At 27.9% G+C, this 16,887-nt stretch overlaps 5 protein-coding genes across 5 annotated transcripts; 2 read left to right on the top strand and 3 right to left on the bottom strand.

The window, feature by feature from the left end:
* Positions 1-1,167: 1,167 nt before the first annotated feature.
* cand_026230 (hemimethylated DNA binding domain-containing protein) lies at positions 1,168-3,426 on the bottom strand (the record flags this gene model as incomplete). Its single annotated transcript, XM_067212852.1, has 1 exon — positions 1,168-3,426. One exon carries the CDS (start codon positions 3,424-3,426, stop codon positions 1,168-1,170), a length of 2,259 nt encoding a protein of 752 aa, XP_067066575.1.
* A 274-nt stretch (positions 3,427-3,700) lies between these two features.
* cand_026220 (ubiquinone menaquinone biosynthesis methyltransferases family protein) lies at positions 3,701-4,761 on the bottom strand (the record flags this gene model as incomplete). The annotated part of the gene is made up of 2 exons (XM_067212851.1): positions 3,701-3,844; positions 3,907-4,761. The coding sequence occupies 2 exons, from the start codon at positions 4,759-4,761 to the stop codon at positions 3,701-3,703; spliced, it is 999 nt and encodes a 332-aa protein (XP_067066574.1).
* Positions 4,762-6,645: 1,884 nt separating this feature from the next.
* Positions 6,646-10,290, top strand: cand_026210 (protein kinase domain-containing protein; the record flags this gene model as incomplete). The annotated part of the gene is made up of 1 exon (XM_067212850.1): positions 6,646-10,290. The coding sequence occupies one exon, from the start codon at positions 6,646-6,648 to the stop codon at positions 10,288-10,290; it is 3,645 nt and encodes a 1,214-aa protein (XP_067066573.1).
* Positions 10,291-10,757: 467 nt separating this feature from the next.
* On the top strand, positions 10,758-15,290 carry cand_026200 (CPSF A subunit domain-containing protein; the record flags this gene model as incomplete). The annotated part of the gene is made up of 1 exon (XM_067212849.1): positions 10,758-15,290. One exon carries the CDS (start codon positions 10,758-10,760, stop codon positions 15,288-15,290), a length of 4,533 nt encoding a protein of 1,510 aa, XP_067066572.1.
* Positions 15,291-15,578: 288 nt separating this feature from the next.
* On the bottom strand, positions 15,579-16,511 carry cand_026190 (SNARE domain-containing protein; the record flags this gene model as incomplete). Its single annotated transcript, XM_067212848.1, has 1 exon — positions 15,579-16,511. The coding sequence occupies one exon, from the start codon at positions 16,509-16,511 to the stop codon at positions 15,579-15,581; it is 933 nt and encodes a 310-aa protein (XP_067066571.1).
* Between the last annotated feature and the right edge of the window lie 376 nt (positions 16,512-16,887).

Genomic DNA, 16,887 nt, shown 5'->3' with positions numbered 1-16,887 from the left:
AAGAGTTAAGACCTAGAGTAAATCTAAAACTGTATTGAATTGTAAGCTATATGCTAATTGTCCTCAATATACCTAAATATGGACTATGAAGCAATACTAAGTCTCTTATTAACATTTAAAGAATAACCCAATATATATTGGTAGAAGGATCATCTCTGAAAATAAGGATATCAAGTCATGAAAACTTTCAACATCACCTGTTATATAAAGTCATATTCAAATAATATATAAATTTGAAGATAATAACTTCAACATTTCAAATTCCACTTTAATAAATTACATAATACTCTGCTGAGATAAAAATGGAATCCCAAATACAATACTTCTACACTAAATATAAATCTGATAATCATCAGTCCAAAAGCAAAGAAACAAGAGAAATTACTATAACAATTCAATTTCACTACTTCAGGAATTTATAATAGTGAATATATGTGAAGTTCCATGGAAAACCATCATCTCTACAATTTACACATCCTACATTCAGACAATATGAAACTCATAATCATATTCACCATTATTTGGGAGTTCAGGAATTTGCAGTGACTCAATAAATGTTAACAGGGATCTGTGGAACCTCCTAAAATAAACTGATGTGATGATCTCCTATCCTGTGTTCATTAAGGAAGATCTTGGTAATAGTAATAATAATCCATGTATATATTACCTATACAATACCAAGTTATCAGTGTAGGTCCCTATACCAGTGAATTATCAAATTTCTATATCATAGTAAAACACATACATATCATCTGGATAAGACAAACATAGTTCCAACTTCTTAAATACAAAATCAAACATGACCAACAAAATGAAAACACATAACTTCTAAGTTTCAAATCTTTAAGAGAATAGCCAGAGAGAATGACCAGTGCAATTATTCCCAATAAAATAATATTATCAAGCAATTATGTTCAATAAATCTTCAGTGCAAATTATCAATTCATTTTCACAAAATATACAAAACTAAACTAATGTACTGGATATAAATATCCTGAAGTAAAATGTAGACAAGACGTGGGTGTAAGTACGCGGGGGGGACATGTGTATATTACGTGTGAAAAAATCAATACTAAAGGGAATAAAGGGGGGGGGTAAACAAAAGTAGTTGAAATAATTAAGATGAAAATAAAGCAAATTACTATTTATAAAGTTTCAATGGAAATCTTACAACTCATCTTTAGGTGACAACTCTAAGTCATCAGGATACTGTGACCATAAGATACTACCCTGATTCGGTAAAAAACGACTTTGATTAATATCCCACTTTGAGAAGAAAAATGAAAAGTAAGGATTATTAATAATCTCACTTGTATTCTTAATAAGATCTTCTTTTATTTCAAGAAGATCTAAGCCTATTTGAGGGATATATGCAAATAAGAATCTTGGTGTATTATTCGGGATTGATACAAAGTCTTTAGATGATATTGAATGATCTTGATGAACTAGCATTAAGTAGTGTGGTGTTAGCTTATCATTAGCTGAATACTTCTGATATACTTTATTAATCCAGTGTGTAGGTGCCTGGACATTCCAATCCCATCCAATGATTACACCATGATAATTCCACCAACGATGCTTAACTAATTGGCCAATATAGTATAAAGGTTTGTCTTTATAATTATTGTCTTTTCTAATTCTTGACTTTAGACTAGTAGAAAAGTAAGATTGAGTTGTATCTTGTTGATTTAAAAATGAAGTAATATATATACTAGGGACAGCTTCTAGATTGTTGGATTGATTAGTTGGTATAATACCTTTAAAATCCTCAATGTGGGTATTATTATTAATAATAGGCATTCCATCTTCATCCGAACAATTCTTTTTATTATATATTTGAGATCTTTTATCATCATATCTAGGCATAGATATATTTTGACTATTATTGGATGTAAATAGTGTATCTTGTCCATTAAATTTTAAATTACCTTTATTCTTCTTCTGGGGATAACAATAGGTAATTCTACTCGAATTCATAATTGGTACAGGTGTAAGTAAAGGATGGGAACATATTACAGGGGTTTGAATTAGAATTTCGTATACACAAGTTGGGTTCTCAATAATGTTTACAATTCGAAAGTAACCAGCTGTGTACTGATGAAATTCATCAGGACATTCATATATCAAACGAGTATACCTTTGATAATTGGTTTTAAAACAAGGACTTCCATTTTTTAATTCTACAACTAATACATACTTTGATGGGATGTCTTCTTTATTAGAGTAATCATGGATATTATAAGGTTCCAATTTTACGGTCATATTTGGATAAATTGATGGTGAATTTGGACTTAGAGTTTTTATCTTTCCATATCTTAATTCTTTAGGAAAATCTACTGATATTTCTATATCATTTGTTCCTGTAAAATACATTGGATGTATAATATCACTTCCATTCTTTTTATATTGAATTACACTTTCAAAATTGCATACTTCATAACTTAATAGGTTAGAATCTGTAAAGTTTTGACAATGACCTTGTAAAGGCAGTAGTAAGTTCGAAAGTTTGGGTATATTGCTATCTTCAATTGAATAGTCAAATAAAGTGTTATTTTTCCTATATATATCTGCATGTAATCTCCAATCACAAAAAGATGGTGCCCCAAATACTACTGTAGTTTCTATTAAAAGTGAATTAGCCTTGCCATATTTATGGATTGGTATATTATCTTCATATACTGACAAAATTCCAGGACTAAATTCTGAACATACAAACTGAATTCGTCCTTTACGAATTATATTTAAAGAAGACGGTATGTTCTTTGGATAGTAAAATTGGATTAGAGTTCCATTAACTCCTAATATATCATAATTAGGTACATAATCACCAATCAAATGAATTTTCGTATCAATAAAGTTCACATTATTAACTTTGCTACTATTTATTCTCTTTAATTGTATATTTTGTCCTATGCATATCTCATATATATCTGTCTGTGTCATATTTTTATCATTATGTACTTTATCAGTAAAGCTATAACATCTATTCATCAACCATTTAACCTTAGCCATTTTAATGTAATATTTTGTATTTTCATCTAAATTTTCCCAATCTTCACTATATGATATTTTCTTCCAGTTCTCTAAAGGTATATACATGGAATTATCTATAGGATCTTTCACATCATTTAATTCAGTCTTAGATACTTCTATAGAATTATTCTCCGGTAATATACACAAAAATCCAAGATTACTAATTGTTATGTACATAAATCTTGTGACATCCTCTTCATTTATAGTTCGATTTCTTATTATTGTATTATATACATATTCTGCTGATTGTGAAAAATCCAATTTTATTACATTTTCATTTTGTTTTAATAAGGTAGTGTATTGATGAAGGTTTGTTTTATATTTCGCACTACATTCTATATATGTATAGTATATTAGAAATACAAGCAAAAGCAAAAAACATATAATTCGCATTAAAGGACAAAGTAAATACTAATAATTATACCCGCTCATTTGTAATGTAATATCCTTCAGGCGCCAAAAACGTTCTTTTCTTTTTTTTCTGTATTTTACTTATTTTGTTCCTAAGATAACTGAAACAAATTTATTAAAGATATGAATTAGTTAAATTTTAAATATTAAATTTGTCATAACTCTTTCAAAGAGTTATTATCTTATTATTTCCCAAATAATATATTGCAATTCTGATATGATTTGTCTTAATCCCTATTCTAATTATCCTAATATCTTATATATGATCTCTTTTCTTAAATGCACTATAGATAGTGACAACACCGAATGTCATATCAGCAAAAGTTACACTCTCGAAATCAGCATTAGATATCATATCTCCAAAAATATATCTACTAGGAAACTTTTGAATACTTTCAACCTACAGATAAAGCATTGAATATGAGTCATTTTGTAGACTTCACTACATTATATACAACTTACTAAATATTGATATGGTTGATGATCACCAACAACTATTTTACCAAGACATGGTATAATGTTAAATGAATATAATTTATAAAAATAAGATAAGATGGGATTATTGACATTACTAAACTCAAGACAAAGAAATCTCCCTCCAGGTTTTAATACTCTATTAAATGATTTAAGAGCTTTAGAAATATTCGTAAAATTTCTTATTCCAAAGGAAATAATTAAAATATCAATGGAATTATCTGGGATTTTACTTAGTGTTTCACCATCATCGCATAACCACATTACATTACTATAACCTTCTTTTAAAGCTCTCTCTTGACCTTTTTTAATCATGTTATCATTTGAATCAAGTACTGTTAGTATTGGTAACTCATTTATTTGAAAATGTCGAGTTTTTCTAAGTACATCTGTAATTTTGAAGGCAATATCTCCAGTACCACCTGCTACATCTAATATAGAGTAACATTGAGATTTACAAGAATTATCATTTGATTCTAACTTTTCATTTTCAAGATAATAAGGTATTACATTTTCTGTTTGGAGCCTGGAAAATGACTCCGGTTCTAATATGGTATTAACGAAAATATCCTTCCAGTATCTATGAATCCCAAAACTCATTAAATCATTCATTAGATCATATTTATCTGAGACATATGAGAATACATTATGTACGAGTTTTCTTTTAACCTGTTCTGTTACTTTTTGAAATCCAAAGTCTACATTGGGATTTTCATTTGTTTGAGAACCCGAATATGATGAGAAGTAACATGAGGAGTAAATTCTTAAAGGGACTCTCTTAATTTTATTTATTTGCCCTAGAAAATGTTTTTGAAAATTACATAGTAACTTCTGATTATACATTTAATTTATTTGTTCTTTTTTTCTTCTTATCAATTTTAATTAGAAAATTTACGCTCGCCTTTAATACGTTCAACGTAAATCTTGGCTTATTTTATTTTATTAAATTTGTGGATTCAATACACGTTTAATATAAAATATTTACTATTTTACTTATATAAAGGTAAAAATTAAGAGTATTAATAATTTTAAGAGATACTCAAGATATATTTAGGACTTCAATGAAGATTTAATAGTTTATAGGACAATCTTATTTTTTAAGTAATAATATTATAAAAAGTGTTCAGTTAAATAACTACAATATTATGAATTAGTTATCTGAATTTGTTTCTAAATAAGTAATTTAGTCTTGTCTATTATATTAACAGTTGGTAATATCATTAATCAAGGATCCAATTATTTATATTAAATATAATTTAACTCTAAATAATGAAAATGAACCTTTTTATTATATTAAGGATCACACTTAGATATATTTGAATAACTTAATTGATAGAATGGTTAGTATAATGAAGATATAATAATTAGTTAGATCATTGATAAATTATAGTACTCTTAAAAATGCAGTAATATACCCCCTATAATATATTATATATCCAGTTAGAATATAATTCATTATCTAATTCCAATTCTAAACTTAAAATTTAGTCCTATATTTATGAAATAGCTTATTTTATTATCTTAAAACTATTCAAAGTATTATTGTAAGTTCACGAAATATTAATATCTATTATCACCTTATAAAATTCTACTTCAGCTATAAATTACGCACAAAATTATATCTATTTTATATTTTAGAATAGAAATATTTCAAGTATGTTAGATATACAGCCAATTGTAGGGTCTAAAAGTAGAAGAAAAGTTTTATATTGTAAACTTCGTAATACCACGTATTATTTGGCCGCTAAAATCAGGTCTCCTTTAATCTTATAAGGGTTAGTGGTACAAGCTATGGTGGTTAATGAATCGGGTATAACCTAAAGAATTAATTTAGAAATTCTCAAAATAGATTATTAATCAAGGTTTTAATACGGTAATGAAGTTAATACTAGAAATGATGCATATATAATGTTAAGTTTTTAGTACTTATAACTTCATTACCTTAGGTTCTTGATAATTAAGGGAATATATTAGAATCGGATGATACAAACAATAGGGATCAAGATTACTATTAAAAACAACATATATATATATATGAACTGTTAAATTAACCAGAAATATTTGAAGTTTTCTAGTAATTAACAAGAAGAGAGGAGTAGATATTTATATTTGATATATATCATAATTAGCTAGTTAGGATATACTATTGAAAATTTTATTATAATAAATTTGACAAACTAGAGCTATGTTAGTTTCTGAAATATTATCTATTAGTATAGATTATTATTTTATAAATGGTTTAAGTATACCACATATTATATTACAGTGAATGGCTCACAATCTTGACAAATTATAGTCCATCCTAATAAAAGAAATCTAGAGTCCAAATGTGGCCTTATAAAAGTGGAGTATAAGTGTATAAGTAATTTATTAAGGAGTTTCATCCTAGAAGTCACAATAAAAAGGCCAATTAAGATATGAATAGTGTGGTGTTATATTGTCGATAATAATATTCCATCTATAATATTGAATATTAGATGGGAGGAAACAAAGAATGAGTACTATCTTAGATATTATATAACAAGAAGTAGAAATGGACTTAATTTTCCTTTTCTCTCTTCTTTTTATAGGTAAATTCACTGTTAAAACGTGAATGATACTGTCCACTTCTCGATAATGTATCACGCCATAACCCACACAACGTCTCCTGTCTTCTTGTCATGTTTTTTTTTTTTTTTGGGGCTTTCAATAGTTAGGACGCTTTCACCATTCGTGACATCATACCTAATGAATGATACAAGTAATAATATGACCTCTAAGCTTGGTGAATCTAGAGGGGGTTATTATACTGCAAGAAGAACAGACATCAAGAAATTGACTCAGGTTTTAGGGAACGAGAAGGCTACACAAGCAGTAATTTGGAAGAAGAATACAAGCTCTGTATATTGTAATGAGAATATGAAATCTAATGGAGAGATGCAGGTAAAAAGTCAGAAATCAGATTATGGGGGGACATTTACATTGAAAACTATAGCTAATAATTTTATGTCATTTTTTGGATATGGCTCTGAGCAGGAAAGTGGGAAAAGTAGTCCATCTGATATCAAGATACAAGTTAGAAGGCAACAACAAAAGAAGTCTACTTTAACTAGTAGAAGTTTGGTAAGCGTCGCGGTAGCAACAGATGTGGAAGATAATGGGTGTAAGGATTATAGAGATAATAATAGAAGAAAGATTAAGGATAACTTATATTGTAAATCTTCACGAGATAATATATCATCACAAACAAATCTCAATAATCCCTATATGTATATAGATAAACATGTAGAGGTTGTAAATGATAGATTAGATGAATTATCAAATTTAAAGACAATTAAACATTCTGGTAGTAATGTTAATTATAAAAAGGTTTCATCTAATAAGCCAATAGTGGCTCATATTAGTGGAAAACCAGTGCATGCAAAATATATCATTAGTAAAGATAATTTATCAATGGCTGGAGTTAGTAATGCTCCATTATTTACTCCATCTCCAACATTACAATACAGGAATATAGCCCCAACTCCAATAGCTTATAATACCCCATTAATAACTCATAGAGTTGTTCCTCATATTTTACCTGAAATTTCGAATTCTAAAAAAGGTCACGTAAGGCAAAAAACAATTTATTCACATGAAAATATACCAGTTCAAAAAAATATGTTCATTCCAAGTATACATCAAAGTCAATATATACAATCTCAAACACCTCTTGTTACTTATAGGGGGTTTAATTACGATAAACAGTTTTGTTCTATGGAGGTATTACCTGTGATGAATCATTCAAAGACGGAATATAGTATACCATATATCGAAACAAATTCTGATGGAGATTTGACTATAACACAGGGTGAATTATCATCTTTGGGAAGTTCTAATAATACATTAAGATCAGACAGAAATCCTGATGAGAATTTGAATTATCCTGAGATGATAAAATATAAAGTTTGTAATTCATTAGAGAATAAGATTGATAATGAAAATTTAAATAAAACAAGAAATAATACAATACTAACAGCTGGTAATAATAAAACTGTTAATAATATTAAGGATGTAAAGATAGATAAGAATAATAAAATAATAAGAGATGGGAAGATAACATGTAATGATTCTGATGAGATGGGGATAGTTCATTTTGATGGAAGTGGAAATTTTAAGATTACTTCTAATACTAAAAAGGCTGTATCTTTAGAAGAGTTTACTCATGTTCAGAATGTAAGAACAAGTAGCTCATCTATTAAAGCAGGAAATACCCAAGAGAATGGGAGCTCGTCTAGTTATAAAAATTGCATAAAAACTACAATCGATGACTTAACATATAGAAGTGATGTTTCGGAGGAAAAGAAAGATGGTAGTAAGGTAGTAAATATGTTTATACCTCAAGCTAGCCCTATTATAAATTGTAGGTCTACACTAGATTATTTAGTTACTCCTATGGTAAGGTATCGTGATATAAATAATAGTTCAAAAGTATATACAATTCCCCCCCAATTACAACGTAGTAATGAAGCTGTAAATTTGAATATATATGATGAGATTGGCAATAGTGTAAATAATACAAAATATATTAATAATTCTAGTCATTATAATACCTTAAATTCTGATATAAATTCAAGTATATATCAAATTACTAATCAGCATTATTTTATGAATCCTAATGAATGTTACGAGGTTGTATACACTCCAGTAGCTCCTTTATTGATAATACCCCATTCTGGAAATAATAATCTTTTTTCTTGTGAAAATAGTAACCCATGTCAAGTGATGGGCGATTTAACTGGTAATCATTTAATAAATTCTGGAATAGGATTTGTACCAGATGATCTTAATTTGCAAAGTGAAATTAATAAATTAGGTAGCTCAGTAGAAGTAACAAATCAAGTATCTTGTGGAATTTCTAATAATGTTAATAATGGGCCTCAATCAAATAGTAAGACTACAACTTGTACTTCTACAGGTTCAAACAATGTCCCTAATTCTTCACTAAATAATCAACAAATACCTGCCATCATATTAACGACAAATAATACTTCTCAAAAGGTAGTTGGATGTATGAAACCTGAAGGTGTTGTATATCGCAATTTAAATTGTGTAGTTAATGGCATCAATTCTAAAGTAGCCAATGTAGGGAAGAAGTCTACTAAAGATTATCAAACAAATATTGAATTAGGAACAGGGGGTCATCAAAATCGTCAAAAAGTCTATGTTAGAAGGATGCATCAATACTTAGCAGATCCAAGAAATTTTCCGGTCTTACCAAAAGAATTGTCAATAAATGATATAAGATTTTTAACAAAAATTTCTAATAATAATCAAAATGTTAAAAATATTAATAGAACTTCTATAGATGAAACAAATGTAACTAAAATAAAAGGGTCAGAGCTAAGACCAGGAATGGAATGGGATAATATTAATCGTGGTACTTTTTGTACTGTATATAAAGCTGAATATAATAAAGAGATAGTGGCAGTGAAATGTCCACAACGTAAACTTCATAATGCAGATCCTTTGATGTCTCGATATCGTTGTTATATAGAATGGAAATTATTAGATCGTTGTAATTGTCATCCAAATATATTAAATTTAATTGGTGGTATTCGATTAGATGAATATGAAATTTGGCTTGTGACTGAATATGTAAAAACTGGTGATCTATTTAAATTAATCCATGGTAGTAATCAAAGATCTAAAGTACTAATGGAAAACAGTGAATATAAATTTAAGGTGATTTATCAATTGGCTGATGCAATTAGATTCTTACATTCATTATCACCCAAAATAGTTCACAAGGATTTGAAATCAAATAACATTTTGGTTGATGAAGATTTTAATATTAGAATATGTGACTTTGGAGATGCAGAAGAGCTACATTATAATACCATTACTTGCTGTACTGCTGTTACATGGCAATATGCTCCTCCTGAAATTGTTGGATGTAGTGATCCTGCAAGACCTAATACAAATGCTAATGAAAAGGTTGATGTATGGAGTATGGGGTGTATATTTTTGGAAATACTTTGTAAAAGAACTCCACTTCAGCATATACTAGATAATATACTTGATACAAGTAAACATCATTCTGCATTATATAAAATTATACATTCTAATAAAATTGAACAAGAATTAAAAATACCTCCATTACCAGACACTTTATATAATTTAATAACAATGTGTTTAAGGTCAAATCCTGATATAAGGGCATCATCACAAGAAGTATTTGATTATCTTGTAAATAACAAAGACAAGATTAAGAAACAACTTAATTATTTGAGTCAATATAAACTATATAACTCAGGAAATAGTCTTAAAAGTAATCAAAATATTTTGATTAAGAATATCGACAATATCCATATAACAAAGAGGTCATCTCGTAGAGACTATGGGGTTATTTAGATATTAAATCTAAATATTATGACACCATATTTATTATTTATATTGTATATAGAACTTGGAAATAGTGAAATAATTTTTTATTATAATTATTATTTTAGAATTTGATGTATCATATTTTAGTAGATATATATATATAGATAATTCTAACTTTATTATAAGATAATAGTAAGATCTCATAAGTTTAGGTTTTTTATTGGCGGCTGATGCAGGGGGATAAAGTTTTGTATGAGGGTGTTAAACTTCCGAAATTGAAACTAGGTGATATCATTAAGCTAAGTACTTTCTAAATAATTTACTACTATAAATAAAATAATTAAGACTGGAAATTACATTGATTTCAAGATTAATTTATGTATATTAACTAAATATAATATTAGTGGAATCTTAAGCGTGATTTATTTGGTGTATACAATCAATATTATAAAATAAGATTAAATATTTTGAAGAGACAATGATATATATTAAAAATGTCTCAGTATAATTATGTGGTTACAGTATATGATTCTAATTCTATTACAGGAGCAATATATGCTGATCTATTGGGTGATGGTATAAATAGACTTATATTGGTAAAACCAAAGAGTTTACTTATTTATGATATAAATAAAGGAGATTTAATAATTCCTAACAATCTGGAAAGTAATGAAGTATCAGATATCCCTATATTAAGATTAGTTGGCGAAATATCAACATACAAGAATATAATTCAAATAGCTCCTTGGAGACCTAAAGGCCAAGAATTTGATGATATTTTGATATATACAGAACAATATGAATTAATATTGATAAGAGCATATAAATTGCAAAATATTGAAGATAATAGTACAGATTCTTCTGTATTATATTTGAATGTAATACAAAGTAAAGATTTATTTCGTCCAAACTTACGCAAATCTAATAATATAAAGATGATTATAGATTCTTATATACAACGTATTATATTATTGATTTATGAAGGTTGCCTACAAGTAGTTGATTGTTATACAGATTTATCTCTTAAAATGTCTGTGTTTACTCCTCCTATTATGCTGAGACTTTCAGAATTGAATATTTTGGATTTATGTTTAATAAATTCAAGTTCTGATAAGTGTTTACTTGGTATACTTTATGATTCAGGATATTCAGAAGACCCAAGATTACTCAAACTGATAGATTTACCATCAGATTTAAAAAGTTGGACTTATAATATGAGAATAGGTATGAAAATTCCGAGTAATATAATGAAAATTGTTAATTATGAAGACTTTAATAATGACCCTTTATCAAATGGTCTTCTTTTATTTGGAGATGGATCTGTCTTTTATTTAACAATAGGAGAAATCCTATATAATAATAATGAGAATCTCATCTCACAGCCTTTATTTATTCAATGCAATTTTCCATCTAATTATCTAGAAAAGGTGGAAAGTGGTTTGACACTTCCTAATATAGTAGATGCTATACCTATAGATGGAAAACTAAAACGTTGGCTGGTTTTAGATAATACTGGTGGTTTATTCATAATGGTTTTCTATAAAGATCAAAATTTGAAAATTGAAAATATCAAAGTTGATATTTTGGGACAATACTCACCATTTTCTGTATTATTATCTCTTAAAAATGATATTTATTTTATAGGCTCTAAGATATGTGATTCTCTTGTGTTATACATCTATCATAACAAACCTTTAATTATGCAAATTATACATAATATTGGTCCTATTCGTGACCTGCTCTTCATAAGAGATAATGAATATCGAGAAGATACAGTTAATGAAAATACATTATCGAACACTCAAATATCTAAAAACTTATCACTTCCTCTAGTTGCAGCATGTGGATTTGGAAACAGTGGTTCTTTTAAAATAATCTGCAATGGAATAGGGCTTAATCAATATTTAATTCTTCAAAATTCAATTATTCCATACACAACTCGTTTGTACCATATTCGACTACGTAATACTAAATTTGATATAGGATCATGTTCTAAGATTTATATTATTCAATCTGGACATAATTTTACAAAGTTTTTTACTTATAGTATGAAACAAGAAGATCTTAATGATACCCATTACTTAAATATAAGGAAGGAAGTCTATACAGACTATCAAAATAATACAAATTTCACTATGGCAAATGATATTCATCCAAGATCTTTTAGTAGCAATTCACTTTTGAGTATGAAAGAGGTTGAACTTTCAGGTTTAATAAATAATGAAGAAACTCTACAAATATGTTTTTGTTCTAATGGATATTTTGTACAAGTGACACCTAGAGGTATTTTTACACATGGTATAGGAAAAGATAATAAGCTTAATGCTTGGATTTTTCAAGATTTCCTGAAATCTGATACTTGTGAACTGAAGGAATTTTTTAATAAGTTTAATCACTCTGAATTAAATATTGAGAAAGCTCATATAGATGAGAAGAATAGTTTTATAGTTTTATGTTTAACATTTGGAGTAATACTTGTTGGAAGAGTTGAAGAATTAGGATTTAGAGTTGTAACATTCGAAATTGTTAGTCAGATTCTTGAGGGATTAAATAAGGTAGATATTGATACTAACTTTGACAACTTTAATTTTGTAGACGAAATATCTAGTTGTGGAGTATTTTTCAGAACAAATCAAATTTTAATTTTTATTAGTACATGGCAACAACCTGATATCCTGTGCTTTGAGTTTAATTCTGATTTGCAATCTACTGAAGATCAAACAATTAATTTAATTTGTAGATTGCATACAGGATTTCAGAATCATGAGCTATTGATCACCTGTATTTATGTTAGCATATTATCTCAAGAAGATGAGCATAAAAAAGATCATAAATCTATTGACTACCCATTATATGTTCTAATAGGAACTAGTCAAGGTCACTTGCAACTTTATTATGACTCTAGTTTAAGTAGTAAAGCTCTGGAAAATAACTTTGAAACTATGAATACAAATTTAGACAAAAGTAAATCAAATGTATTATTCCATTCTTGTGATAATGCAAGATCAAAAGAATTTGAGCTATTTAGTACCTGGAAAGTATCTAACACATATATATCTAATATATATCCTTTAAATATGCATAATAATGATATAAATCTACTTATTTGCTGTGAGCAGCCGAAAATACTTCACTGGAAGCCATCTTATAAAGAAAATTCCATTGGATTATGGACATTTTATAATATACATTCACCTTGGATAAGTCAAGCTATTCAATTGGCCTCTTGTGATACTAAACTTACAAGTACTAGTAAATCTCATGAAACATTTATACTGTACCTTTGTCATCATATTGACCAAAATTTGAATACTTCTTGTAAATTAGCTAATACTCAACCTCAAGAAGAACTTAATATAAGGAGTAATATAGAAAAGCCAAATATAATTAAACTGACGCATTCACTAAGAGCCAGTTCAATTGATATTCTTCAACAATATCACTGCAGAAGCTTACAATTGAATTTTACTCCAGAAAGGATATGCTATATTTCAAATCTTAATGTATATGTTGTTGTTGGTATATGGGAAAAAGGTTTAATGAAGAATTCTAAGTCTGAGAACAAATTTCTTATTCAAAATAATTCAACATTAAAAAGTTCTTTATCATTTGTTCAAGCTCTAATGTGTGTTATATCTGCAAATAATTTAGAAATTTTACATTTCAAAACTTTAGAGTCTAGTGTATATCCTACATCCCTTGAGTATATTGAGTTAAATATAAATCAAACTCCAGAAAATATATCTGAATCATTTATAGTTTTGGGAACAAACAAAGTAGGTCATATTAATGACTACAGTAATAAATCTCCAAATATTGACTTACCTATAGGTAAACTGACTTTGTTTAGTATCAGAAAACTTCATAGTAAGTTCATAGTGGATGAGGAAACTAGTATAAATGCTGAAGGTTGTCCGTATGCAATTACACGTTTTCAATTGGGAACTATACTTGTTGCAGTTGAAAATAGTGTCGTTACATATGAAATAATACCATGCTCTTCTACGTCTAGCAATTATTTGAAAGATACTTCAATTTTACCATCTTCTTCATCATCTTCTTCATCTTGTTTGTGGTTAGATACTTTACCTGAAAATGAGAAAACTCCCAAGTTCAAGTTTAATAAAATAAACTCTTATAGTACTCATACTATGATAGTTTTCTTAAAGTTATGGAAAGATGAATATTTGTTAGTAGGTGATTTAATGCGTTCAGTAGGTTTATGGAAGTATGATAAGGTGGCAAAACAATTTGAGGAGATTTGTCGTGACCCATCTTTAGCTTGGGTAATGGATGGGATTTTTATTAACAAAAATTTGTATATGGTCTCAGATGAAAATAAGAATGTAAGAATATTAACTAAACCAGAAAATCCTATAAATGATGAGATGGATACTGTTCTTCAAAGTATAGCTCATTTTCATTCCGGTGAAATTGTATCTACTTTTCAGAAAGGGAAACTCATGATGCCATATCCACGTTGTCTGCAAGAAATAAACAATATTGGATTAGATTTTTGTCATAACTTATATAGTGAACAAATAGTTTTTGGAACGGCTCAGGGAAGTATTAGTGTAATATTTAGTTTAAATGCAGACTATAAAATGTTTCTTCAATTGATTATGTTTGAAGAGGCTATAATAGCAGCTATTAAAAAAGGTTTACAGACTATATATAAAGATTGTAAAGTTTGTAATCTTTCTATTAAACAGATAAAACAACTTTATATTAAAGAATCATCTTCTTCTTTCAGTGGGGTAATTGGGACTATAGGGGGAGAAAATGTAACTCCATTCCAGTGGAATCTCTCTAAAAATTATCAAGATTACAACTATGAATATGAGTGTTCAGGAGCATCAAGGGGCTTTATTTCTGGTGATATTATTGAATTATTTTTGAAGTTTTCAAATGAACTACAAGAAATGGTTATCCAAGAGTTGAAAGCAATTCAGATAGATAGTATCACTATTCCAGAAACGAGCAAGCAACTTGAACACATAATACAACAACTTCGAAATATACACTAATATATCTGTGATTTATCCCATTACAATTAATTATATTTTTAGTGAGCAGTAATAACTTTAAACAGAAAATTTCCAAATTATTGTGAATACAAATCTTGAAATTAATTGTATACAAATATATTCTATTACAAATAAGAACCCTATAAAACAAATTACTTTGTATTATAAAATAAGAATATTGTATTAAATAGAAATATACTAATCAATTTCCATACAAATAGTGTAGTCCAATAAAACTTGGTACTATAAAATAAGAAGTCCATAAATTTTGAATGTACTTCATATATATTATGTTAGAAATATAACAAAAAATATTATGAATGCAATAATCATAGCAAATAGTTTGATGATGAGACCTCGGTTTGATTTCACATATTGGTAATATTTCAAAAGTTCATTATGTCCATGTTCTACATTAGAAAATGTATTGGTAATATCTTCATCTATTCTCTGTATCATTTCTTCTTGTTGAGTAACCATCCCAGCAACTTTCTGAAAAATTTGAGCTAATTCTCCAATCATTCTTTGAACATTTTCAACAGCTTCAGCTCTGGAGTGTGCATATGAAAATGATTGGTTTTGTTCTTGCATAGTCATCATCTGCTCTCCTTCTAATCCACTTTCAATATCAAAAGGAACTTTGTTATATTTATTATTTCCAGGTATATTTCCAGAAATCTTAGAACTCATAGCTGAAGATATTTGTTGTAAACTGGAATTACTTGAAGTATATGTATATAAGTTTCTCCTCCAATCCTGTTGTTGCATTGTCTCGGTTCTCTTCTGTAATGCGTCTCTAAATCCTTTTGTTATATCCAACATTCTTGTCTTTAGGGTTTCTACCATTGCAGAATAGTGCTGATTGCTTTGATAATAGCCTCCAGAAGAAGGAAAACCTTGCTCTGCATGTTTTTGAAGGATTTCTAGTTTTGAATTTAAGTCTGTAACACTCTGTTTAATTTCTTCGGTTAGATCTTGAATATGACTACTTCTATCTCTAAATAAACCTTTATATTTAACTAAACGATTTAATTCTTGAAGTTTTATAGAAGTAGAGTTCATCTCCTGACTTATTTCAGAGGCTAATAAGTTAAATTGGCTTCCTTGAATTGAATTTGAGTAGCTCTGATTTGGAGCAGCTAATATATAGCTATTTGTCTCATTTCTATCACTCCCATCAATTATATCAAAGAATTCACGCGTTCTATCACTACTTAACATTCAAAATATCTATAGATTCTTTAAAATATACACGTGAAATTATAGCCTATGAGGATTCTACATGTCGCGCTATAGCACAGAATAGGGGTATCGAAAACACTAAAAAGTTGTAAAAATCAGTTGAATTTAGAAAATCAAATAGTAAATAACAATATCTAAATAAATAATTTTTTTATACAATTTTTTATCCAAATTACGTTTGTTTAGTATTCTTCAGATATATATTTCAAAATATAATCATAGCTTTAAAAAAAAGGAAATTTATGAAACTATAAATTAATGAAAATTATTAGAGCAAATTCTCTGTAGTTATAAATATAAAGAATAAAAATTACTAAAGTAATCTTTATTTTGGAAATGGAACTATAGAACTTTA

Source organism: Cryptosporidium andersoni (assembly GCF_001865355.1).
Source record: "Cryptosporidium andersoni isolate 30847 chromosome Unknown contig_7, whole genome shotgun sequence".
Taxonomy (NCBI): domain Eukaryota; phylum Apicomplexa; class Conoidasida; order Eucoccidiorida; family Cryptosporidiidae; genus Cryptosporidium; species Cryptosporidium andersoni.
The sequence above is the reverse complement of the archived record's forward strand: the minus strand, read 5'-3'. Positions and strand labels throughout refer to the sequence as shown.